Source organism: Penicillium maclennaniae (assembly GCF_028827695.1).
Source record: "Penicillium maclennaniae strain IBT 15551 chromosome Unknown utg000001l:1.0-3280838.0:1.0-3283122.0, whole genome shotgun sequence".
Taxonomy (NCBI): domain Eukaryota; kingdom Fungi; phylum Ascomycota; class Eurotiomycetes; order Eurotiales; family Aspergillaceae; genus Penicillium; species Penicillium maclennaniae.
Genome location: NW_026623213.1, coordinates 2,314,730 through 2,337,200, shown reverse-complemented (window position 1 = coordinate 2,337,200; position 22,471 = coordinate 2,314,730). Strand labels below are relative to the sequence as shown.

The 22,471-nt window shown below is 51.1% G+C and overlaps 8 protein-coding genes across 8 annotated transcripts; 2 read left to right on the top strand and 6 right to left on the bottom strand.

Annotated features, from left to right (window-relative positions):
• Positions 1 to 230: 230 nt before the first annotated feature.
• On the bottom strand, positions 231 to 1,796 carry N7477_000904 (uncharacterized protein; the record flags this gene model as incomplete). The annotated part of the gene is made up of 1 exon (XM_056962567.1): positions 231 to 1,796. The coding sequence occupies one exon, from the start codon at positions 1,794 to 1,796 to the stop codon at positions 231 to 233; it is 1,566 nt and encodes a 521-aa protein (XP_056827570.1).
• Positions 1,797 to 2,187: 391 nt separating this feature from the next.
• N7477_000903 (uncharacterized protein) lies at positions 2,188 to 5,695 on the bottom strand (the record flags this gene model as incomplete). The annotated part of the gene is made up of 2 exons (XM_056962566.1): positions 2,188 to 5,607; positions 5,663 to 5,695. 2 exons carry the CDS (start codon positions 5,693 to 5,695, stop codon positions 2,188 to 2,190), a joined length of 3,453 nt encoding a protein of 1,150 aa, XP_056827569.1.
• A 591-nt stretch (positions 5,696 to 6,286) lies between these two features.
• N7477_000902 (DNA ligase (ATP) CDC9) lies at positions 6,287 to 9,112 on the top strand (the record flags this gene model as incomplete). The annotated part of the gene is made up of 4 exons (XM_056962565.1): positions 6,287 to 6,324; positions 6,464 to 8,231; positions 8,285 to 8,515; positions 8,567 to 9,112. The coding sequence occupies 4 exons, from the start codon at positions 6,287 to 6,289 to the stop codon at positions 9,110 to 9,112; spliced, it is 2,583 nt and encodes an 860-aa protein (XP_056827568.1).
• A 555-nt stretch (positions 9,113 to 9,667) lies between these two features.
• On the top strand, positions 9,668 to 12,231 carry dppV (dipeptidyl peptidase DppV; the record flags this gene model as incomplete). The annotated part of the gene is made up of 10 exons (XM_056962564.1): positions 9,668 to 9,732; positions 9,783 to 9,834; positions 9,893 to 10,131; positions 10,188 to 10,623; positions 10,661 to 11,010; positions 11,076 to 11,211; positions 11,258 to 11,480; positions 11,533 to 11,765; positions 11,814 to 12,025; positions 12,084 to 12,231. The coding sequence occupies 10 exons, from the start codon at positions 9,668 to 9,670 to the stop codon at positions 12,229 to 12,231; spliced, it is 2,094 nt and encodes a 697-aa protein (XP_056827567.1).
• Positions 12,232 to 13,014: 783 nt separating this feature from the next.
• Positions 13,015 to 13,845, bottom strand: N7477_000900 (uncharacterized protein; the record flags this gene model as incomplete). Its single annotated transcript, XM_056962563.1, has 2 exons — positions 13,015 to 13,390; positions 13,436 to 13,845. 2 exons carry the CDS (start codon positions 13,843 to 13,845, stop codon positions 13,015 to 13,017), a joined length of 786 nt encoding a protein of 261 aa, XP_056827566.1.
• A 330-nt stretch (positions 13,846 to 14,175) lies between these two features.
• On the bottom strand, positions 14,176 to 14,951 carry N7477_000899 (uncharacterized protein; the record flags this gene model as incomplete). Its single annotated transcript, XM_056962562.1, has 3 exons — positions 14,176 to 14,187; positions 14,394 to 14,634; positions 14,683 to 14,951. The coding sequence occupies 3 exons, from the start codon at positions 14,949 to 14,951 to the stop codon at positions 14,176 to 14,178; spliced, it is 522 nt and encodes a 173-aa protein (XP_056827565.1).
• Positions 14,952 to 15,239: 288 nt separating this feature from the next.
• On the bottom strand, positions 15,240 to 17,856 carry vtc4 (putative vacuolar transporter chaperone (Vtc4); the record flags this gene model as incomplete). Its single annotated transcript, XM_056962561.1, has 6 exons — positions 15,240 to 15,628; positions 15,680 to 16,036; positions 16,062 to 16,391; positions 16,415 to 17,222; positions 17,298 to 17,760; positions 17,852 to 17,856. The coding sequence occupies 6 exons, from the start codon at positions 17,854 to 17,856 to the stop codon at positions 15,240 to 15,242; spliced, it is 2,352 nt and encodes a 783-aa protein (XP_056827564.1).
• A 1,299-nt stretch (positions 17,857 to 19,155) lies between these two features.
• On the bottom strand, positions 19,156 to 22,312 carry N7477_000897 (MCM DNA helicase complex subunit MCM4; the record flags this gene model as incomplete). The annotated part of the gene is made up of 3 exons (XM_056962560.1): positions 19,156 to 19,746; positions 19,804 to 21,920; positions 21,997 to 22,312. 3 exons carry the CDS (start codon positions 22,310 to 22,312, stop codon positions 19,156 to 19,158), a joined length of 3,024 nt encoding a protein of 1,007 aa, XP_056827563.1.
• Between the last annotated feature and the right edge of the window lie 159 nt (positions 22,313 to 22,471).

Below are 22,471 nucleotides of genomic sequence, written 5' to 3'. Positions count from 1 at the left end.
AAGGAGCCAGAAGCGATTGTGGCTCTTGCCGTCATTTCTGCGTCAATAATGAGCATGATAGCTGGAATTTGTGCTAAGAAAGATGTTCGCCAAATCATGTTTTGGAAGGGGTTTGTACCTGACACTTGGTCATGTCATGACATCATCGAGCTGGTCCGTCAACCTGTATTTCAAAATCTGCACATCGATCAAGGAAAGGCGAATATTGAACAGATAGAACTTTTAACGTTCTATAATGCGGGGATACTATTGCTGGTCAAACTGAGGGTAGTTTGATGAATAACTTCATCAGCAAGCGGCACCCAGTGCCCATCCACTGAGCAACACTTCTGTAGAACATGCGACGGATCCAAACAGGTAAAACCACCACCGAGGCATTCCATGCAAATATCAAAGTCATCATTATGACAGATGGTGCAATGGAAATGGGTATCGTATTTAGAAAGTGCAAATTGACACTGGTCGCATCTGGCATCCACATATAGATGGCGTGCCTTATCAGACGCCTCCTGCGCGGCAGGAAAGTCAATGTCGGCATAGTATGGACAGGCAAGCCACTCCCAAACGGCTCGAAGATTAACTTCTCCTACTTGATGGTCATTGGCAAAGGATAGCGGGCTTCGACCGGCGCACGTCACTTTCTCTCTTGCCAAACTTCCCTTGGCGAGAAGTATGCGAACGATCTGTTCATGGCCGTATAAGGTAGCTAAGAAGAGAGGCGTTCGACCGCATTCGTCCGGTAAGTCAACGTACTTCTTCCTAGCGCTGGCATCCACCTCTAGCAGAGCCAGCGCAGTGTTAGCATGACCAAATCGAGCAGCGAGTGCCAGCGGGGTGCAACCATCGACATCTTTGATAGCTGGGTCGGCGCCGCTTTCCAATAAAGGCTTGATTGCTTCTGTAAAGCCAAGAGACGCGGCAGCCGCTAGTGGCGTCCTGCCATTGCTCAGTCCTCGTCTGTCGATCGCGACCTTGCGTTGTAAAAGAAGGGTGATGGTCTTCGCTGAATTTCCATGGAAGCATGCAAAATGCAGAGGCGTATGGCCGTGCCGATCCGGGACATCAGGCGCAGCGCCTTTGTCAAGTAGAAGCGCCACAGATTGCGGCTGTCCCCACCTTGTTGCCCAGTGAAGGATTGTTTCTCCGTTTTCTGTGGTGGCCTCAAGATCAGCACCAGCCTCGAGGAGTACGTTCATACTGTCTGAATCGGCATGTCTCGCTGCCCATGCTAATGATAAGCCACCATGGATAAGAGTTTCTGTGGAGGTACCTCTCTGAAGGAAGAAAGATACGACATTGGCCTGGCCCTCAATGACTGCCCTGGCATAGGCAGTCTCATCATCATGGTTCAAGGCCTGCATATCTGCTCCGGCCTCCAGAAGGTCCTGGACGATTTCCACATGCCCTTGTGTAGCGGCGCGGTGTATCGGTCTGCAGAATCCACAGTGACCCTTCTCATTAGGGTCAAAACTATGCCAGAGCAGCGTCCGTACAACGTCTCGGTGGCCACGACTTGCCGCAGCTAGAACAGCCATGCTCGTGTCATTGTCAGGATAGAGACCGGCATTCAGCAGCTTCTGAATGGTCCACGCTTGACCATGCCGTGCAGCCCATGTGAATGCACGGACTGAGGGTGCCGTCACCGCGATGGTGCCCCGGTAAAGGCGAAAGTTGAAGTTGATACTAAAATAGCGACATGTCTGAACCAGCGCATTCCTGGAGCCCTCATTGCTCTGAGGATCAAGGGCGTCCCATATCTCCAGAAGAATCTCGTGCGGCAGTTCAAGGAGCAGCATATCATAACCCAAGGCCGGGTTTCTAAGGTGAGGTGGCAGATACAGAAGTGATTATTTATCTAGAAATGATGGGAAAGCTTGAAGATCAACAGGAAAAGATACTTTCATTAGAGAAAGTCCGGCCATGGTTGCCTCAAGATGGTTGTCATAACGCCAAGACGCTAGTGGCTAAGCAATGAGGCTGACGCTTTCTCCCAGATTGGTGCCCGATTCCGATCTGAGTCAGGGTATACTTTTCATAGCATGGCTATGTGGTGGTTTGTAGAAAGACAATATTATGTCACTTGCGGGCCAAGGAACACGTCACTTTGAAAGAAATATAGATGTGTGGAGAGCATTGTGAACCTGAGGTGGGATATGCCGTGACTTTTTCTATACTTTTCATTATGGACTAGAATGCGACATTGGCGAAGTGGAATGACTCTCCAAACACTTCCGTAGTCAAGGACCCAGAAACAGATCTCTGTGTCTGTTCTAGGGCTTTCATCGTCTCGCGTGCGAAAATGAACCATGTTAGATCTTCATTCCACGCCTCCATGGCCCTGATGGCATCTTCGGCCGGTTCAAGAACATTTCTTTGGGCTTCGTCCAGGGTCGAAGGATCAAAACTGCTCCTAGAAGCGTGGAAATAATAATCCGGCCCGACAAGGAGAGCTATCCATGAGCTCAGCATCTCACAGATTTCATCGCCTACCTCCAGGGGTAGCCGAACGGTCGAAAGCACAGTCAGGAAGAGAGAGATGAGAGCGCGCCACAGAGTGTGGTGCGGAGTGAAAGCCCTGGATCCTGGAGTGGCTGGGGAAAGGGTGAGGGAGGACGATACTGTGACGCTCAAATCGGTGTCCAGGTCAGAAGATGCCTTCTTCTGTTGATGCTGCCGATTGCGTCGCGCGTTGGCTGCTTCTGTATCTTGCTTCACCTTACTCCAGACCCGTTGGTAGAGACGCTCCCAGCGGGGGAATTCGGTCTCGATGCGCGAGGCCATGAAGTCACCAGCACCCTTGCACATAGCTTCAATTGCCTTGCAAGCGGCGATCATCACGAAGGTTTCCTCTTGGAAAGGGTTTACATCAGGTTGCTTGGAGCCACTCTCTAGCTCGATGGAGGACCGGGCAATCAAAGATCTGGATGAGGATGTTTCATTTCCAGATGATGAGGGGAATATGATTCTCGAGGCCACCGTAGGCCACAAATCATTTATCAATGGGAGGAAGCTGTTCTCGTTCTGAGAGAGTGCTGGTAACACCTCATCAAGAATCGAGAGTAAGGAGCGCCGGAGGTATGGGGATGGAGAAGTCAGATGAGAAGGGATAGATTTGACAATGTGCACAAGTAGGGAGTGAGTCTTGCTCAGAGGTTTTTCACTATCCTCTGGCTCTTTCGGTGGAGGGAGTGGCTCGTCGGATTCGGCCATATTGAGCATCTCCTCGATAGTCTCCGGTTCTTTCGGCGGCTTGTCGTAGGTCTCAGACCAAGGTTTCTTAGGGTGAGCAATAGTTCTATCGAATTCCATATCTTCTTCGATCGTTCTATCATGCTTTGACTTGCGGTCTGCAATATCTGTAGCGATGGTCGCAACTGAAAGATGCTGATAATGAGATTTTTGGCTCTCGCGTATGCCGCTCTCTCGACCGATATCGATTGTCAAAAACGCCGGCTTCTTAGCTCCCTCCTCAACAATAGCTGCAAGGGTTTTGAACATAATTTCGACGAGCTTTGGGTACCCATGATACAAGTCCAAGATGCCAAATATGGAGTCAACGAGATCATCAAGGTACGGAACCAGCCGGGCACCACACAGCTTGACCATCATGAACAGAACTTGTGGAGGATACGGTGAAACATCGAAAGTATTCAGCTTGAGTGCCACCGAGTTCACCAAGTAATCCACGTTATCGATAACCATGGAGCTGGTGTCTAAGTAATTGCAAGATGAGGTGAGAATGTTCAAACATGTCATAGCATGTCGTTGGAGACTGGAATTGTTTGAGGCAAGCAGTTGCAGCACCGGGTACAGGGCATCCATGAGCTCAGGCCTGAAAGCTTCTCCAAGCTGCTGGGCTTGAAGTGCCACCGCCTCCAATGCAAGTGCTGACGTCCGCCAGTCACCGGAGCCGTCAGTGGAAAGGTCATTCAAGATCTTCAATGACACATAGTACAATTCTTCGATCATACCGCTGCGTTTGGATCTCGAAAGTGGCTGTTCCACAAAGTCATCCGCGATGAACTCATCAAAGCCAGCACCGACTTGAGATTGGGCGCGAAGGGAGGACAATGCTAACCAGAAGGGCGCAACAAGAGAGCCGTCCGAAGTGGCATGGAGACGGTTGACAACCAACCGCGTGATCTCGTTACCCGATTCAGAAAAGTTCAACCTTCTGATCATTGATTGGAGATCTTTCAAAGTTTGCTGTTGGCTTCGATGCTCCAGTAAGATAGGTGGGAATGTTATCGAGTCAGAAGCGTAGCGAAGCACATCCCAGCTTAAATTACCTGGCGCTGTAAGGTCCAGTGGCTGCAAAGCACTGGTGCTAGACATGACAACCGCGCCGACACTATCGCAGAGTCCAGATGCGAGGCTTCCCGTAAGGAGATCGGATTGGGAATGAACTTGAGTGAGGACTTGAAAGACAGTGGATATCTGCCGGATGGCCCACTGCTTAGCAGTCTCATCGTTGCTTTGCATAATCCGAGGGAAGGATGATAGCCACGTGTGAACAGACTCCTTGAGTGACTCCAACACGACTGGATAGGTAGTGGCAAGATGGAGAATCGTGTTATACGCCATATTTGAGGCTTCTTCTTCCTTGTCAGACAAAACAACAATAGTCTCCACCATCATGGAGAGAGCGTCATTGAGGGTAGTAGGACATTCCTCGACCACCATCACACAAAGCTCGAGGAGAGCTGATTGGACCTCTATCCGCTGGTGGCGCCGAATTTGAATGACATTTGCCAATGCCAACTTGACTTGCGTACAAGTTGCTTTCAACCAAGGGGCGTCAAGCGCTAAACTATCCGTTTTGCCCTCGATCAGAGCGGGCTTCTCAGTGGGTTGGCTGGCGACACGATCGCTAATGACAGCGCGTAGCAGGTAAGTCAATAGCTGTAAGGATGTTTGTAATAGCTTGTACGACCGACGACTTCGTGTCGTAGGCCTCACTACTTTAGTCAATGCAGACACAGTGCGAGGCATGATGCTTGCTAGGACAACACGATCAGTGACCCGAACATACAGAGCTTGCATGGCCTTCGCAGCGACTAAGCAAAGCTCATCAGAACGCTCGTCAACGATGCCCTCCAGCATAATATAGACAGTCCGGTCAACGACAGTAGCTGTGCCGATCTCGTGGAAGATGGTCTTCTCTGCTACGGGGCCTTGTAAAACGTCAAAGATTGCACGAAGACAATCAAAACCGGCAATGGCAAGCTCCTCCGACACCTTCGGAGCAGGCAAGTCTTTCTCTTCGGCCTTGCCTGGTGACCCTCCGACGATCAATGTCAGGAGTATGATCAATTGTTTGCCCAACGCGGGCGACAATCGCTGTCGCCATCCTTCTGCGACCAGTATCCGTAGTGAGTGCACCGCCAGCTCTAAGCAACGCGCCGGTAACCTCTGAGTTTCGTTGAAAATGTGCGAAAGAGGAAAGAAGGCATATTCGGCGAGCTTCTCATCGAGGAGCTTTTTCCCCGCCAAAAGCTCTAGGACATCATGGACGGGTTCAAGAGCTCGAATAACTTCGGCCGAGGAAGCTTGGTTGCCGCGAAATCGTAGACCTATTGAGCTGAGCTCTACACACGGTGCGCGCAGCTGTATTGCGTGTCATTCACTGACCATTTTATAGTCCGCGGGGAGATTGGCATACCTGCTTGAAGGATTCCTGCTGCTGGTTGTCCATTGCGGTCAATGTAGATCACCGAGCGCAAAGTAAGACCTTGTATTCAGCCATGTACAAATTCTGGTTCTGCAATAGATTCAGACGCAATATAATCCTTCCATGTTGGATACGACCCGTGAGCTCGTCCTGACGGAATCCTCGTCTCGACAAGCAGCAATCTGCCGCCTTTGCATTCTGCAAGTCATATCAAGCGGTGAGTTGCTTCTTCAACGGGCAAGATTGGTTGCACGTGATTGTCGCGTCAAGTCGCGTTGGAGCCTCACGTTTCCTAAAGGCTGCCTGGTGTCGAGAGTGTTCTGCCTGATCGCGTTGTGGTCTGCCAACTATTTAAATCCAGCGTCATCTACCTGGATTTATATCCGTGGTAACTTGAGTAATTTGCCTATGCGCGCCTTGCGAATTGCAGTTGCGCCTCAATATCTCTCGCGCTGCCGACCCGTCTGCGTCGGAGCGGAACCTTTTACAACCTCATATCTTTGCTGGGTCACAGATTCAGCCCGGCAGTTTTTCCGACACTACACCCTTCAAAAACCAGGGAATAAGCACATTCTTGGCACAAGATCAACGGCATTGCGCTGGGATTCTCGAACAATGGCAGACGACAAGAGTAGGAAGCAGGCCACACTGGGGTATGTGCGCGATTCTCAGATAACTTTAGGGTGCGTCCGCCTTATCACAACAGGACGGCACCTTCTCGGTCTCGATTCTCTCCGTGTTGGTCGTTAAGACTGTTGTCCAGCTTGCTGACACCCCTCGTTCGCATTATAGGAGATTCTTCGGTTCCAATTCCGATGGCAATCAAGCCCCGAAGAAGCAGACTACACTATCCTTTGGTGGAAATAGGCAAAGAGCCAGCAGTAGTACTGAAGACAAATCTGCTGATGCCCCAGTCAAACCCGAATTGGAGGAGGTGATTGACCAAAATGGGACTGAGCCCTCCAAAGGATTGAAGCGCGAAAAGGCCGAAGAGGCAGAGGAAAATGATGACTCTGATGTTCAGCCAGTATCAAAGCGTCGGCGAAAAACCACGAAGGATGCATCATCCCCTGCACGGAAGGAAGTGTCGACGTCACCCAAGAAATCCGCTTCTCCTAAGCCCAAGAAGACGAAATCACCTTCGCCCAAGCCTGTCGTGAATGAAGCGCCAAAGGAGGAGCATACATCAGATATGGACGAAGAGGAAGCACAGTCTGCAAGTGAGGAGGAAGAGGAAGTGAAGCCTGAGGCCAAAAAGAGAACCATCGCAAAGGTGCAGGCGACCTTGAAAGCCACCGGCTTGGACCCATACCCCGACTGGAAAGCTGGAGACCCCGTTCCTTATGCCGCGCTCTGTACCACATTCTCCAAGATTGAACTCACCTCAAAACGCCTGGAGATCCTGGCGCACTCCTCCCTCTTCCTCCAGCAAGTCCTGCGCCTGACCCCCAATGATCTTCTCCCGACTGTCCAGCTCATGATCAACAAATTGGCCGCCGATTATGCGGGCATTGAACTCGGTATCGGAGAGTCGCTGATTATGAAGGCTATCGGGGAGTGTACTGGTCGTAGTTTGGCTGTCATCAAGACTGACCAGCACGAAATTGGTGATTTGGGATTGGTCGCTGCGAAAAGTCGATCCAACCAACCCACTATGTTCAAGCCCAAGGCCTTGACTGTTCGAGGAGTGCACGAAGGCCTGCTGGGCATTGCCAAGGTTCAAGGCCACGGGTCCCAGGACAAGAAAATATCCGGCATTAAGAAGCTTTTGTCTGCTGCCGACGCTGCGACTGCTGGAAAGGGCAGCAAGGGTGTGGACATCACGAAAGACAAGGGTGGCCCAAGTGAGGCCAAGTTCATCGTCCGCTTCTTAGAGGGCAAATTGAGATTAGGACTTGCAGAGAAGACTGTTCTTGTCGCCCTTGCACAAGCAATTATCCGTCATGAGGCCAGGGCCGCAGGCGAGAAAGACCCCTCTCTCGAGAAACTGGCTGAAGGCGAAGCCATTCTCAAGCAGGTCTACAGCGAGCTGCCTTCCTACGAGGTTATCATACCGGCTATGCTGAAACACGGACTGTTCAATCTACAAACCGTGTGCAAGTTGCAGCCAGGTATTCCTCTGAAGCCCATGCTTGCAAACCCTACGAAGTCCATTACTGAGGTTCTTGATCGCTTTGAAGGAAAGGAATTTACCTGCGAATACAAGTACGATGGAGAGCGAGCTCAGATCCACTTTGTGGCGCCAGATAATATTCACAAGTATCCTGAGTCCATTACGACCCTGCAAAAGGATGCCAAGGGACACGCAGCAATCTTCTCTCGAAATTCTGAGGATCTCTCCAAGAAGTATCCGGATATTCTCGCCAAGCTTGGCAGTTGGGTGAAGCCCGGCGTGAAAAGCTTTGTTCTGGACTGCGAGACTGTCGCTTGGGACACTGTCACTAAAAAGGTGCTGCCATTCCAGCAGCTGATGACCCGCAAGCGGAAGGATGTGAAAGCGGATGAAGTCACGGTCAAAGTCTGTGTCTTCGCATTTGATTTACTATTTTTCAACGACGAGGTAAGCTATCAGCTGCTACGGGAAGTCCATTTTCGCTGCTAAATTTTCTATAGCCCTGCGTTAAGAAGTCTCTTCGAGAGCGTCGGCATATTCTGCATAATTCATTCCAAGTGGCTGAGGGTGAATTCCAGTTTGCGCAGTTTGGTGATACCAACGTCCTCGATGAGATTCAGAATCTGCTGGAAGACAGTGTCAAGGCATCATGCGAGGGTCTGATGGTAAAGATGCTTGACACCCTTGAAAGTGGCTACGAACCAAGCAAACGCAGTCGCAACTGGCTCAAGGTATGAGTGATCTCTAAAAGTGGTCGCAATATAAACTAAAGGTTTTCTTAGGTCAAGAAAGATTATCTCGCAGGCGTTGGAGACTCACTTGATCTGGTCGTTCTTGGTGCTTACTATGGTCGAGGAAAGCGCACATCAGTGTATGGCGCTTTCTTGCTAGCTGCCTACAACCCGAACAACGAAAAGTACGAAACCATCTGCAACATTGGCACCGGCTTCTCGGAGGCAGCACTTGAAGAGTTCCACCAAGTTCTGAGTCCTTTGGTCATCGACCGACCAAAACCCTTTTACATTCACTCGAGTGTACCTAAAGATCAGCCTGATGTGTGGTTTGAGCCACAGCTGGTCTGGGAGGTCAAGACCGCTGATTTGACGTTGAGCCCGCGGTACAAGGCTGCCTCAGATGAATTTGAAGGAACCACAGGAGGCGGCAAGGGTGTTTCTCTCCGATTCCCTCGATTCATCAAATCGCGTGATGACAAAAAGCCGGAGCAAGCAACTACCACCCGTGCCGTTGCAGAAATGTACCGCAAGCAAGAGGCGGTCACGAAGGAAACATCTGGTAAGAAGGGTGTCGACGATGATTTTGAGTATTAGTCCAATCCGAAGTTCCTTGCAAATGGTGCCATTGGAAGTCGGGTTCCTGAATTCATCATTATGAGCAAGCACCGCATCGTTCACGAGCCACCCAGTATACACCATCAATGGATTTACATCCTAATCTGTTTCTCATACTGCACCATAGTTCATGACACCTTAAGGCATACCCATTGCATCTTTCTCACCTCCTCACCCCCAACACACCCGCAGGGGATATCTCCGCTCCCAGATACCGGCTATCACCGGGAGATAGAGGAGGCGCGAGGCTTGGCGCTTATGGCGCTGCAACCTAAGAAGCTAGCGGCTTCTTTGTTTCCTCAAGACGAATTAGCGCAGACCAACAGGCCGTGTAGCGCTGCAGGTCATGGCCTGCCCAGCAACTCCGCTCCTTTTTATCACTCTTGGCACGGAGGAATGTAACATTTCCCCCCCTTGGGAAGCTGCCACCTCGATGCCCCCGCAGAAGCGTTTAAATAGATCCTGCCTGTTAGTCAATCCGGTGCTTTGTTCAACCGTATTCTGTAGCACGTGTGTGCGTATCTCTTTGTGAAGATGCGTGCATTCCAGCTGCTGGCCATCGGATCGGCGGTGCTTCCTGCTATCGCCTTGACGCCCGAGTTGGTTGTGATCATCGAATCTTCCGGGGTTGCTGCTAACATTGTCTTAGGCAATTGATCTCCGCTCCGAGACGTAGTACTGCTGTGCCAAACCCGTCGGGAGTGAGTCTTCTTTGATAAAATTACTAAAGTAGTTGATATAGGTGCTGATGAAGTATAGGAAGTCGCATTGTTCTCAACAGGGCAGTATTCCTTCGAAAGCCATGAGTCAACAAATATCTGGAACTTGATTGACCTCAAAAGCGGCAAGATCTCCGAGCTCACCGATGACAGCAATGTGTCGGAGATCATCTGGCTAGGATCGAGTAACTCTGGATTGCTGTACATCAACAGCACTAATGCTGGCATTCCTGGAGGCGTTGAACTGTGGATTTCTGACACTGCCGATTTCAAGAATTCGTATGTACAGTTCGAGATTTCCATGTCTACTTCATTTACCTAACTTGTTGTCTCAGTCGATACAAGGCAGCCTCATTGCCAGCTTCCCTCTCTGGTTTAAAGACAGCTACCACCAGATCCGGTGATATCAATTTTCTCGTCTACGGCCAATCTTACGGTAATGGAACTGCCTATAACGATAAGCTGGCAGTGAAGCCCTTGAGCACTGCCCGCATCTATGATAGCATCTACCCGCGCCATTGGGATACATGGCTTACGACGACTTTCAATGCTGTCTTTTCAGGGACCCTTGAGCTTAAGACAAGTGGACAATGGGCTACATCACACTATGCTTTCGGTGGCTCTTTGAAGAATCTTGTCTCTACTGCAAAGAACCTCGAATCACCATATCCACCCTACGGAGACTCCACCGATTACGATATTTCACCGGATGGACAATGGGTCGCGTTCAAGAGTAAAGCCCCCCGAGCTGCCAAGGGCGAACAATACCGCGTCATATATTTACCTCGTGCCGCATGACGGCTCTCAGAAACCCGAGGCAATCAATGGTCCCGATAGCTCAGGCACCCCCCAGGGTGTCAAGGGGGACTCGAGTGGACCTGTGTTCTCACCAGATAGCAAGCAACTCGCATACTTCCAGATGACAGACATCGCCTACGAGTCCGATCGTCGCACTCTCTATGTCTACACGATTGGCTCAAAGGAGACAATTCCGGCTCTGGCGAAGGATTGGGATCGCTCGCCTAGCGCGGCCAAATGGACCACCGATGGTAAAAGCCTAATTCTCAACACCGAGGACCGAGCACGGAATCGACTATTCATCTTGCCTTCGAATGCGGGTGATGATTTCGTCCCTGCAACTTTACTGATGGTGGCTCCGTGAGTTCATACCATAACCTTCCCAATGGTGAGATTCTGGTTTCCGGTTCGGCGATGTGGACGAGTCGTATCATGTATACAGCGACGCCGGAGAAGGGTATCACGAATGTCATCTTTTCGGCAAATAAGGTTGATCCTGCACTCAAGGGTATGAGCCCTGCGGATGTGGATGAGTTCTACTACGAAGGAAATTGGACTGATGTATGCTTTGTCTATCAACTGAGGTGTGCATTGCTAATTTTGCTAGATCCATTCTTGGATTATCTATCCTCAAGACTTCGACAAGTCCAAGAAATACCCTCTTCTGTTCTATATTCATGGAGGTCCTCAAGGTTCGTGGGCCGATTCCTGGAGTACTCGGTGGAACTACAAGGTTTGGGCCGACCAGGGATACGTAGTGGTTGCTCCGAACCCAACCGGCAGTACTGGATTTGGTGACAAGCTTACCGATATGATCACGAACAACTGGGGTACGTCTCAAATAAATGCTCTTCGTTTAATCCAAAGTCTCACATTGAATAGGAAGCTATCCCTATGATGATCTGGTGAAGTGCTGGGAATATGTGCGTGACAACTTCGAATTCATCGACACGGACAACGGTGTTGCGGCCGGTGCGAGCTATGGCGGATTCATGATCAATTGGATTCAAGGCAACCCCTTGGGTCGCAAATTCAAAGCGTTGGTCAGCCATGATGGAACATTCGTTGCCGATGCCAAGATATCGACGGAAGAGTTGTGGTTCATCGAACACGATGTACGTACCCTGCTTCGTGCTTCCTGGATCGTTTGCTAACATGCCCAGTTCAATGGCACCTTCTGGGGAGACCGCGACAACTATCGCCGCTGGGACCCATCAGCTCCCGAACACATCGTGCAAATGGATACGCCACAGCTGATCATCCACAGTGACCTAGACTTCCGGCTGCCCATCTCAGAAGGTCTCAGTCTGTTCAATGTCTTGCAGATGCGTGGTGTACCCAGCAGACTGCTCAACTTCCCCGATGAAAATCATTGGTAAGTCTTCTGACTGTTAGAGATCCAAGTCTTAATGGTAGAACTGACATTTGTATAGGGTCACAAACCAGGAGAATAGTCTGGTATGGCATCAGCAGGTTCTGGGTTGGATTAACAAGTATTCTGGCGTTGGGGCTAGTAACCCCAATGCTGTGAGTCTTGATGATACCATTATTCCAGTGGTTGACTATAACCCATACGTGTGACTGCTTTATTGTTGAGTTTGTTGATATGGGATATGAGCCGTGCTTTTCGAGTACACACTTTCACAAGGACCATGAACGGTAGACTAGTTTCCGTTGATGGATGTCAGTATTTTTTACAAACCATCATATTTTCTGCGACGAGGACCACTCCCTCAGTTGCGGTGTAAAGTAAATGGACTTTGCTGTCTGCTCCGTGACCGAGAGTGCCCATAAATTATAGTCGGCGAGATCTAGTGAATTTGATGGTTTACCTCATCTGTCACTATGCTGATGATACTGATTGCTCGGATTCGGATCTCGATTAGAAGACTGATGATCCTCGGAAGGTGCGAAAATACAATCTTACTTGTGCATCATGATGATGGTTTTCGATCTGGTATCTTGTGGTTTCTATGTTTGCTACACTTTATTCGGCCAAATTTCTTAACTTAATATATTTTAGCTAATCCTAATGGGCCAGGGTGGTTTCGTTCCCTGTGTGCGATTGACTTTCTGATCTATTTGTTATCCATCACGGGATGGAGAGATGGAGACACTGCGGCTAATGATATCATTATCAAACTGAGATTTTCTTCAATTACATGCTTCTTCCATAGAGTATTCTTTTCATAGAGCTCCTCTTCATAGAGTACTTCTTTCCATAGCGTGCGATCACAAAGTAGATGACAGGATGTTAACTCTTCTTCGAGGCAGTATCTGCAAGTATTTGTATCATACCACTATCCCCACCTTCAAGGACTCTTCCTTTACTTCAACACTGTCGCTAAGAATCACCCTTTTGAATTACTGCTGAGAACGACCCACTTGCTGAGAACTATCCCCAGACTCAGTCCTAGTGTGAACCAGATAATCCCGCAACCAAGTCAACAGAACCTGCTTCAGATGCTGAATCGTAACAAAAGTAGGTTCCAGGCGGTCCATTCGCTGCTCCAGGGCTGTAATTTGCTTCAAGAGAGACTTGTTCAAATTCTGCTCGGCGATGGTCTGGCCACGCAAGAACTCGTTCAGACATCTTTCAACCTCAAACTGCGATCGAAGGGCTTCATTCCTCTGCTTCTCAATATCGAAATCGAGACGGAGCTGGGAGAGCTCGGCGCGGAGTTTCACGATTTCAAATTCTGCGCGAGGCGTGTTGTCCGATTGCGGCTGGAGCGTGGCTCTGGTCTTGTTAGTTTGATATGATCACTTTGTTTGAGATACATACTGCGTCGGGGTCGATTTATTGGGTTTGAAAGGTCTCTTTCGAATCGGGGAACGAGACAGGGGCTGACACTTTTCCTGTTTTATGGGGGTTGACTTGACCGGGGATGATTTCATAGGGGAAGAGTTGATGGAGGACGACTGGTTGCCTTGACTAAAAGCCGAGCTGCCAGATGGTATTTCCAACAGGAAAGTGCGACGGCGTTTGAGGCTTGAACCTCCATCCACAGTCTCGTAGTTCACAGGAAGATCCATGTCTGTGTGTGTGTTAGCATTGATCGTGGGATTTTGAAGTTCTTCCTTGGGCTGGGTTGAGGATGGTGATTCGAAGCTTGCGACGGAGTCAGATCGCTTCCCATGTTGACAGTCTTGGGAACTGAAGGTATTGGTGCGTGGACTGCGACGCGGACCCATGATGAAAGATATTGAAGAGAAGTAGGTAGAGATGAGGGGAGGTGAGGTGAATATTGGAAGGAGCTGGGATCCTTGAAGCGATGGGACGGACTTGTTTGAGAGGATGGTAATCAGAATATAGAATGTAGTTAGGGTGAGGGTTTGATGAACATTGGATGCGATTTTTTTATTGTATGGACGCCAGATCTGTGAGAACTCATTCTATCCACTTGGCCGAGGCTCTAGAACTGTCGTTGTGACCTGCTAGGAAGATCTTTTACTTCTATACTTCTATCTCCACTAAAGGATGGTGGCTCAAGCACAAGAATATCGTGAATATGGCAAATTGTATTAACTAGCACTCTGTGTATCTTACTAGATTCTCAGTGATCAGTACTTACGTATCATCGCAGACCATTTAATTATCAGTCAGCATCACTTCCTCCTTACAAGACTGAATCGCAGGTTCCATGCAAGCAGGTCCTCGCTCCAGAAACTCCAGTTTATCAGCAGGTTTCCAGCACCTAGATCAAGGTATTTCCCACCTGTTCAAACCGAGTCAAACGGACCTCGTTACGCTCCGACAAGAGCTGAGCCTCAAGAGCCTTGATCTGTGTCTTATCGATGACACGGTCATAAGTCTCGAGAAGGGTGGAGACTGTGACAACGAATTGCTTGAGCGTGGCGATTTCGTCTTTCAATTCTTGGTTGGCAGCTCGGTCTGCGTGGGACTCGTGCAAGAGTCGGGCTACGAGACTGCGGAGGGTGTTGAAATCGGCTTGGCTGACGGGCTCAGCTCCGGGGTTTGGTCTGAGGAAAGTCAATGTTTGTAGAAGTATGCTTTGGGGTAAGGCTCACTGCAGACAGTTGTTGATGGTGGTGTTCGTGGAAAGAGTTGAACCGATGCGTTTACGCGGGGGTTTGTCTTCAGCATCTGAGATGACAATGGAAATGCGTCTCTTCGCTTGAGCAGTGTTGTCTTGCGAGAGGTTGGGGAACTTCTTCGTCGAGGGTGTCTTGGTCTCCTTCTTGGTTGAAGTCGCGTACTGATGGGTAATGGCATCACGAGCGGTGAGAGCAGCCTCTCGCCGGATGGGCCCCTCAGGCTCGTTCTCCGGCGCAGTCATGCTGGTTGGGGAAAGTGAAAAGGAAATAGGAAATGGGAAGAAGGAAGTAGGAAAGAGGAGGGATGAAGAACGATCGACGGAGAACAATATTGACCGGGTCGAAAGTGAAGGCAAACTAAACAAAGGATTGGGACCCGAAACCAAGTGATGCTAATGATCAAATATATTCAAAAGACATTGATGCTCTTAAAATGTACACTTTCCAAACGCCTAGCTATCAACCCCATGCGCCTTACATACAAAGTGCCGCCAAGGCTATCATACATCGAAATGTGCAGACAGTCAAACCTACAGCTCATCGCCATGACGGCCGGGCTTCTGGTCACCAGCCATGAAGCCACCAGCACGAACACGCAGACCAAAGTTGACCAGCACAACGACAACGAGACCCACGCTAACAACGGTGGGGCCCCACTTTTCGTAATACACGCGCTTCACATCGCGGCGCTTGCGGATCTTGTCCACGCGCCAGACATACAGGACGAGACTGTAGATGAGGGCACCGGCAGCGAGGACGGTGAAGGCCCAAGAAGATGCGAGAGAGACGCTGTCAACGCCAAAGTTGAGAAGAGTGGCAGCAATACCGCCGAGAATGATCGAGAATTCGAGCCAGGAAAGGAAGGTTCGCTCAGCGGCGAAGTAGACCTTGGGCTCGACACGAACAGGGACGAAGATACCTGGGCAGTGTTAATGGATGCATCGGGAGCTAAGACAGAAAGGGCACTTACGCTTTCCTGGAGGAGCCTGGAATCGCTGGAGAGAACGCTGAGTTCCCTGCAGCACGGCAATTCCACGCTGTTCGGCGGGTGGGAGAGAGGTAGGGGTAGGGCGGGGGACAATAGCAAGAAGACCATAGGCCACTGTCTTGGCGGTCTTGCACACATAATGCTTGATGAGCTGTTCGGCATAGTAGGCGCCGCCGACGCGGCGAGCCTCTTCGAGCGCGTCCGTATCGTCAGTCTCGTCGTCGGAATCGTAGAGCGGGTAGTCTTCATCACCGGCGACAGGCTGCGCGGCGATGCGTTCTTCAACATCCAGCTCGTTGCCATTGGTTTCCGAGAAAAGACCACCGTCGTTGCCATACTCTGTGTAGTAGCCATTCTGGGGGACCATTTTCGGAATCAGGCGACTCATCGTCATCCGAGTCCTCGTCATTCGCGGAAATAGATGTACTAGCGAGAGGACGCTGAATACCGTAGCGACGATTGACAGGCTTACGGATGTCAGTGTCCATCTGGGGATACCAGAAGGGGAGTAGGTTGATGCGGCTTGGGAACAGCGTGGCAGTGCCGTGGATGAATTTACTGAACTTGGGCACGGCCTCGACGAGGTGGCTGGCAGTCAGCTCACGAATCCACTGGGGCGGCTCCTGGCCGGCCTGGGTCTGCAGCTTGACCTCCAGCACAGCGTAGGGGAAGCGGTCAATGTCTTCCGGGGCAGCTGGGAGAAGGGGAAGTCGACACCGATGTCCATGCGGCGCCAGTTGTTCCCGGCACGGCGGCGACCGTCCAGGTTGTCCTCGCGAATCATCGTCAACTCGGTATCGAGAGAAATACGCACACGGGCGTCACCAGGAAGCTGGAAGGCGGTTCGGTGATAGAATGTGCGAGTAACGGGCACGAGACGACGAGTGATGACACGGTACTGAATCTCGCGGGCTAGCTGCTCGAGGTCGTCAATTTCGGCCTGGCTCTTCTTGCCTTCTTTGCGGGCCTTCTCGAAGATCTGTTCAACGGTCATGCTGCCATTGAGGTATGCATTGACGTTCTTCTCCTTCAGCGAGAAGCGGGCCTTGACAGATTTCTCGCCAGTCCAGTCTTCGCGGTGAGTTTTGCGTTCCACGAAGATCTGGTCACTCTCCATGCCACCATACCAGCGCAGACGGATGGCCTCTGCGCCCTCGGTCTTCTTCAGACGGCCCTGGTACAGCTCCCATGTATCGGTGTTATCGTAGTAGATAGAGGAGATGGCGGTATCTTTCTCCTCGAACTCCTTGCTAGCATTGAAAACCAGCACGGGCAAGTGCTTCAGAATGACCAGCTTCAACTCGGTAATGTTGTCGCGGTGGACCCAGTACTTGGTAGTTTGCCGAACGAAGTTCTGCTGGGATCCGCCGGCGGACGAGTCACCCATGACTGGGTTACCCTTGGTGCGAACCAGGTCATAAAGCTTGGAGAGCTTGATCACGAAGGCATCGTAATTATCCTTAAAGAACGGCTTGGCATTCAGACGGGCGGCGAAGACAGGCTTCAGGTACCAATTTGTCTCTTTCTATTTGGGAGTTAGCTATCTGGACAGCTCGAGGGCCATGCCTGGAACGATGGCTGGCGCGACATCAGAACTTACGTCATGCTTTTTAATAATTTTCTGGAAGCCCGTATAGTTCAATTGGGTGAACTTGGCGAGATCATGGACATCCGCAATAATATCACTGAGGACCTGCTCGAGGACCAAGAAGTCCTCGTCAGTAGGTGGGGGCTGGGATGCACGGCCGCTCTGGCGGCGAGAGCCGGTGGCATCATCGAGACGCGAGACTACATCATTCACTTCGGATTCGCTCGTCTTGATTCTCTCGACAATCTCCTCGCTCTTGCGCTTTTGAAACAGGAAGACCTTCTCCAACTCGCTCTCGAGCAAGGTGACAAAGTGCTTCTCGTCGTCCTCGGACCATTCGAGGCGATCGGGCTTCGCATTGTTGGGCGCCGGCTCGGTGACGAAGTCGGTCTTGAGCGCCTTCTTCAGCTCATCGTAGGCAATGTAATAAGGGTAATACTCCCTGATAATGGAGGATCGGAGGTGCTCACCGAACCTGGAGGGCTAAGTCAGCATGCGGGGAACAGAGGACATTCTTGGGCACGAGAATAAATCGGAAAATTAGCATAGGAATGCAGGGTACTCACCTCATAATGGGCAGAGAGACTCGAAGAGTGTGTGAAAAACTCGAGGAAGTGCTGCAATTGCGTAGGAGAAAAAACAGAGAACGCGAGAGAGACGAAGAGAGGAACGGAGCCGAATGGATGCTTTATCGGCCGCCGCCCGAGAACGGGTCAAGTCACCTCTTGGGGCCCACACGTTTCCAGGATACCAATGTTACTTACTAGGGCGCTCGCGTACTGTAGACAAAGATGGCAGATTAAAGTTATCTTTGTCGGATACGTCGACAATACCGGGTCGTACAAAGTGCAATGAATATCATGATTCTATTTTTTTGGGATGGGCACTACCACTACGCATCGCTGCACGATGAAGCGCCTTGATTGGTCTGTGCGTCAGTAGCTGGCAGTTCTGCTGAGTCATGCTGGCCCCGCCTCTGAAGACATCGGAACCAATGACTGCCGTCAGAACCACACGTGCTGCGCTAAAATGACACTAAGCGTGGTAAAAATACGCTTGTTCTCTTTGATATCACAACGACGCATGCTGTCTTCCGCGGCAAGAGGCGCTGTTGGCTGTTTCAAATGAGCTCATTGAGGGTCTCTGTTTCCACGTGCAGATCCGAGCCACCTCTTTGCCTGTCCTCTTGTCGAGTTTCTTCGTGATCATCACCATTTTTTCTCGGCAAAGGTAGTTTGGTACAAGACCCATGCGGGTATGGTGGGTAATGAACGGGAAAGTGTGGACCTGACAGGCAAATGTTTCTTTGCCCTCCATGGCATCCAAGCCGAGAGTCTAGAGTCTAGAGCCTAAAGTCTAGAAAATATGGATATCTGTACGTACCCAATTGTCGGCAGTGAGATGGACGGGCAGAATTCAGAAAGATTACTTCGAAACAAGTCTCCAGAAAGGGAAGGTGCTGGCATAGATTTTCCTAGACGCCCCTAGTGAACCAGAGGCGAGCCGGAACCATCCAGGCCCACTAAATTGGACGGAGAAGCCCGAGTGGGGAGGGTTAGGGAAGCGACGGGCGAGACATACAGATAGTTACTGGTAGCCCGATTTGTACCAAGTTACAATGTCCACATTCCGTTGAGCGGGTGGCCCTACTGTGTTCAATACCCAAAAAGGGCAAGACCTCACGCGACATCTCGGAACATGGATTTCCATAAGATCACTAGGAAAAATAATGAGAGAAAAATACATAATGCAGCCTTCCAACGCCAATGAACACCTTGTATCACAGGCGGGAAAAGCAAGGACATGCATCCTCGGATCATTGCATCGTGGAATAAATTTGTAGAAAGAGGATGAGGATGAATTGGCAAAATCACGACATGCCGAGCGCGGCACGGCGGATACTCCGTCGAACACCCTCGCCCAAAATGTGCACCGCACCCTCCGCCTCCAACGAGCGAACGGCATCATTAAATTGGTTGTGATCAATTGCTGTGTCGCTATGCTCTCCCATGTCGCGGAACAACTCGGACCACCGGACAGCAGCACCGCTAACGCCACCGCGCTCATCAAGGCGAGCCAGCACTGCGCGCTTAAGATCTTCGCGCATGCGGCGCTCACTTGCACTGGTTCCCTCGGTCAATAGACCCATGTCGATCAGGCCCGTGCGCGAGTCAGTCGCGGCTTGCTTAATGGCCGAGCGAATCAGACGCACGGCTTCTTCGACATCGGCGGCTGTCACCTCGGAGCACAGGCGCATACGGGCATGAGCCTCGGAAAGTCGGATCATGGATTCCAGCTGTCGGGTGGTGGCGGTGATGCGGCGCTCTTGGGAGCGAATGTCGTCACCTAGTTGGCGCATGGCAACGTAGGCGTCGATGAGGGCCTTGCCGGCCTCGGGGGTCAGAACAGGGTTGATCTGGGTCTTGGCATAGGTGATGTAGGCAGTAAGGAATTCAATGGGCTAGATCGGAATTAATCAACAAAAGTAATTCAGAGGGGGCAGGGTGGGTGATCTTACCAAAATCTCCTCAGAACTGGCATTTTCCGGAGCATCCTCCAGGTACATGCCGACCAAGTGCTTTGCCAGGCGGCGATCTTCAGTCTCATCGACACGATCAAGCACAAGATATACCAGATCAAAACGAGAGAGCAGGGTTGGGGGAAGATCAATGTTCTGGGGAACAGGCAGTCTGGGATTGTAGCGACTGCCAATGGGGTTGGCGGAGGCCAGGATGGAAGTACGCGCGTTCAAAGTTGTGATAATACCAGCCTTGGCAATAGATACGGTCTGCTGCTCCATCACTTCATGGAGCACGGATCGGGTTGCGTCGTTCATCTTGTCGAACTCGTCAATGCAGCAAGTACCGCCATCGGACAAAACTAGGGCGCCAGACTCAAGAACCATCTGCTTAGTCTCCGGGTCACGAGTCACATAGGCAGTCAAACCGACGGCCGAAGAACCCTTACCACTGGTGTAGACGCCGCGGGGAGCAATCTTGTGAACGTAGCGCAGCAGCTGTGACTTGGCGGTCGAAGGATCACCACAGAGGAGAATGTTGATATCTCCACGGTAGCGAGGATTACCACCCTTCTGGAAAGTCTTGTTGGTACCCCCAAATAGTTGCAGTAGAATGCCCTTCTTCACATCATCCATCTCGTAAAGACTGGGAGCCAAGGAGCGGGCCAGCAGCTCGTAGACATCCGGGCGAGAGGCAGTGAGCTTGATCTTTTCCTCCTCCTCGGCAGAGATCTTGCGTGCCTGGTCGGCTTCAGCAGCCTGCTCAGACATCTCCTGTTCGACGGTGGACACATCGATGCCCATCTTCTTGCGATCGACCTTTTGAACGTGAAGAACATCGATGTATGTCTTGAAGAGGGCCTTCTGGGAGCGCTGACGAGCACTCACACGCATCGGGTTACAGCGGAAGATACCTGTCACCTCGACACGATCACCAGCCTTGCAAATGTCCACGAGTTCATCGTAAACGCAAAGAGAGACGGAGTGAGGTGTCTGGCCGTCAGGAACATTATCGGGTGTTTCTTGTAACTTGATAACCTGCTTGTCTGAGAATGAGCATCGGTTGTGAATCAGCTGCATCGAGTTTTTCGATTTACAGCTATCACGGGGACACATAGTGGGCTCCGCGATACGACCACGGTCAATGTCAACTTGGACACCGAAACTGCAAACGCTGCAGCGGAAGAAAGCCTCCTTCATGTCGGGAATGATGGGGGTAGTCCGAATAACTAGACCCTTGATGCTAACGAGCTTATCCATATCAGCCGGGTCGAGGTCTCTCATATTCACGGTCTCATCAAGACCGAATGGGAGCACTTTGTAGGATACGGCCTCAACTTCACCAATCAAGTCGGGAACATCAGCTGGCTGAACGATGCCATCGGATGTAAGGATGGACTGGCCACGACGGTCCCGGGATTGAGCACCACGCTGGATCTCCGACCGCAGGACGTCCATCTCCTTGAGAGCTAAATCAACCATCACATCCTTGACCGCCTGATCCATCAAAGGAATAATTTCTTGAGGATATGCGGACAGCTGGTGCCAGAGCTTCAAGGTCAGGGGGTAGGACTTCAAATTCCTGGCATCCAGGTTGAAGGTCGTCATACCGAGACGGCGCATGTCGTTAAGCATGGTAATATACTCGCGCCTCTCTGCCACCGCACCCAGGATCCTTGTCTCGTCTTCAGAAGCGCCATCGGCCCACAGGCGATATTTCGTAGCAAAGTTGTACAAGAAGTTTTTGAAAGCGGACATAGAATCCTGGATCGAAATGTTGGTACCCCAAATGACACGCGAGGAGTTACCGGCAATAGCCTCAGCCTCCGAGGTGCCGGGGTTGATGTTAGAGAACGTGGCGTCGGAGCGAGGAGCATTGTCTTCGGAGGGGATGCCATTGGCACCGACGAAAATGCGGTTGCGGCGAGCAGGAGTTGAGCCAAATCCACCAGAGTGAAGATCGCTTCGACGAGGAGCAGCCCGGCGACCGTGACTTGGCGATACAAAGAGCGCACTGCTTTCGCTCAGAGCATCGGAGCGGATGTCGGAACGAATATCTGTTCGGCCATAACCAGGGGCGGGGCTAGAGCTGGCGATGTAATTGATCGGCGATGAGTCTGTGGAAGAATCAGTCTCAATCAATGTTGACCGATTCTAATGGGGCGTATTTGGCGCTCTTCTTTGGCAACGTACCTCGAATCCCGCTTTGAACAGCGCGAGGGGTTCTATCCCCATCATCAACTTGGGAGCTGGCTTCGTCCATGCGAACATCTGGAGTCTCTGTATCTCGGCGTCCTCTGATAGGCGATGACTGGTAGGCCATCGGCGATGACGATAGACCATTTCCTTCAGCGGTCAACTGTCTGGCAGCGCGGGGGGTGGCTTGGCGAGTCGGGCTGCTAGGAGGTTCGCGAGCCGATCGAGTTGACCGAGTTGATCGGGCCGATGAGACCGGCGATGCTGTCGATTGTTTTGAGGAACGTGTCCCCCGCTTTGTCGGTGAAGACATCTTGAGGTGAGTGAATGTTGGGGAGAGGGCGGGATGGATAAATGTGTTGGAGTCGAGCGGATCCAAAAAAGGGAGCAAAAGCTCTGCTACGCGACGCGCGACTCGCGTTAAGTGGTTTCCTTGTTGGGACTTCGCGTCGGCCGCCACAGCACGTGATCT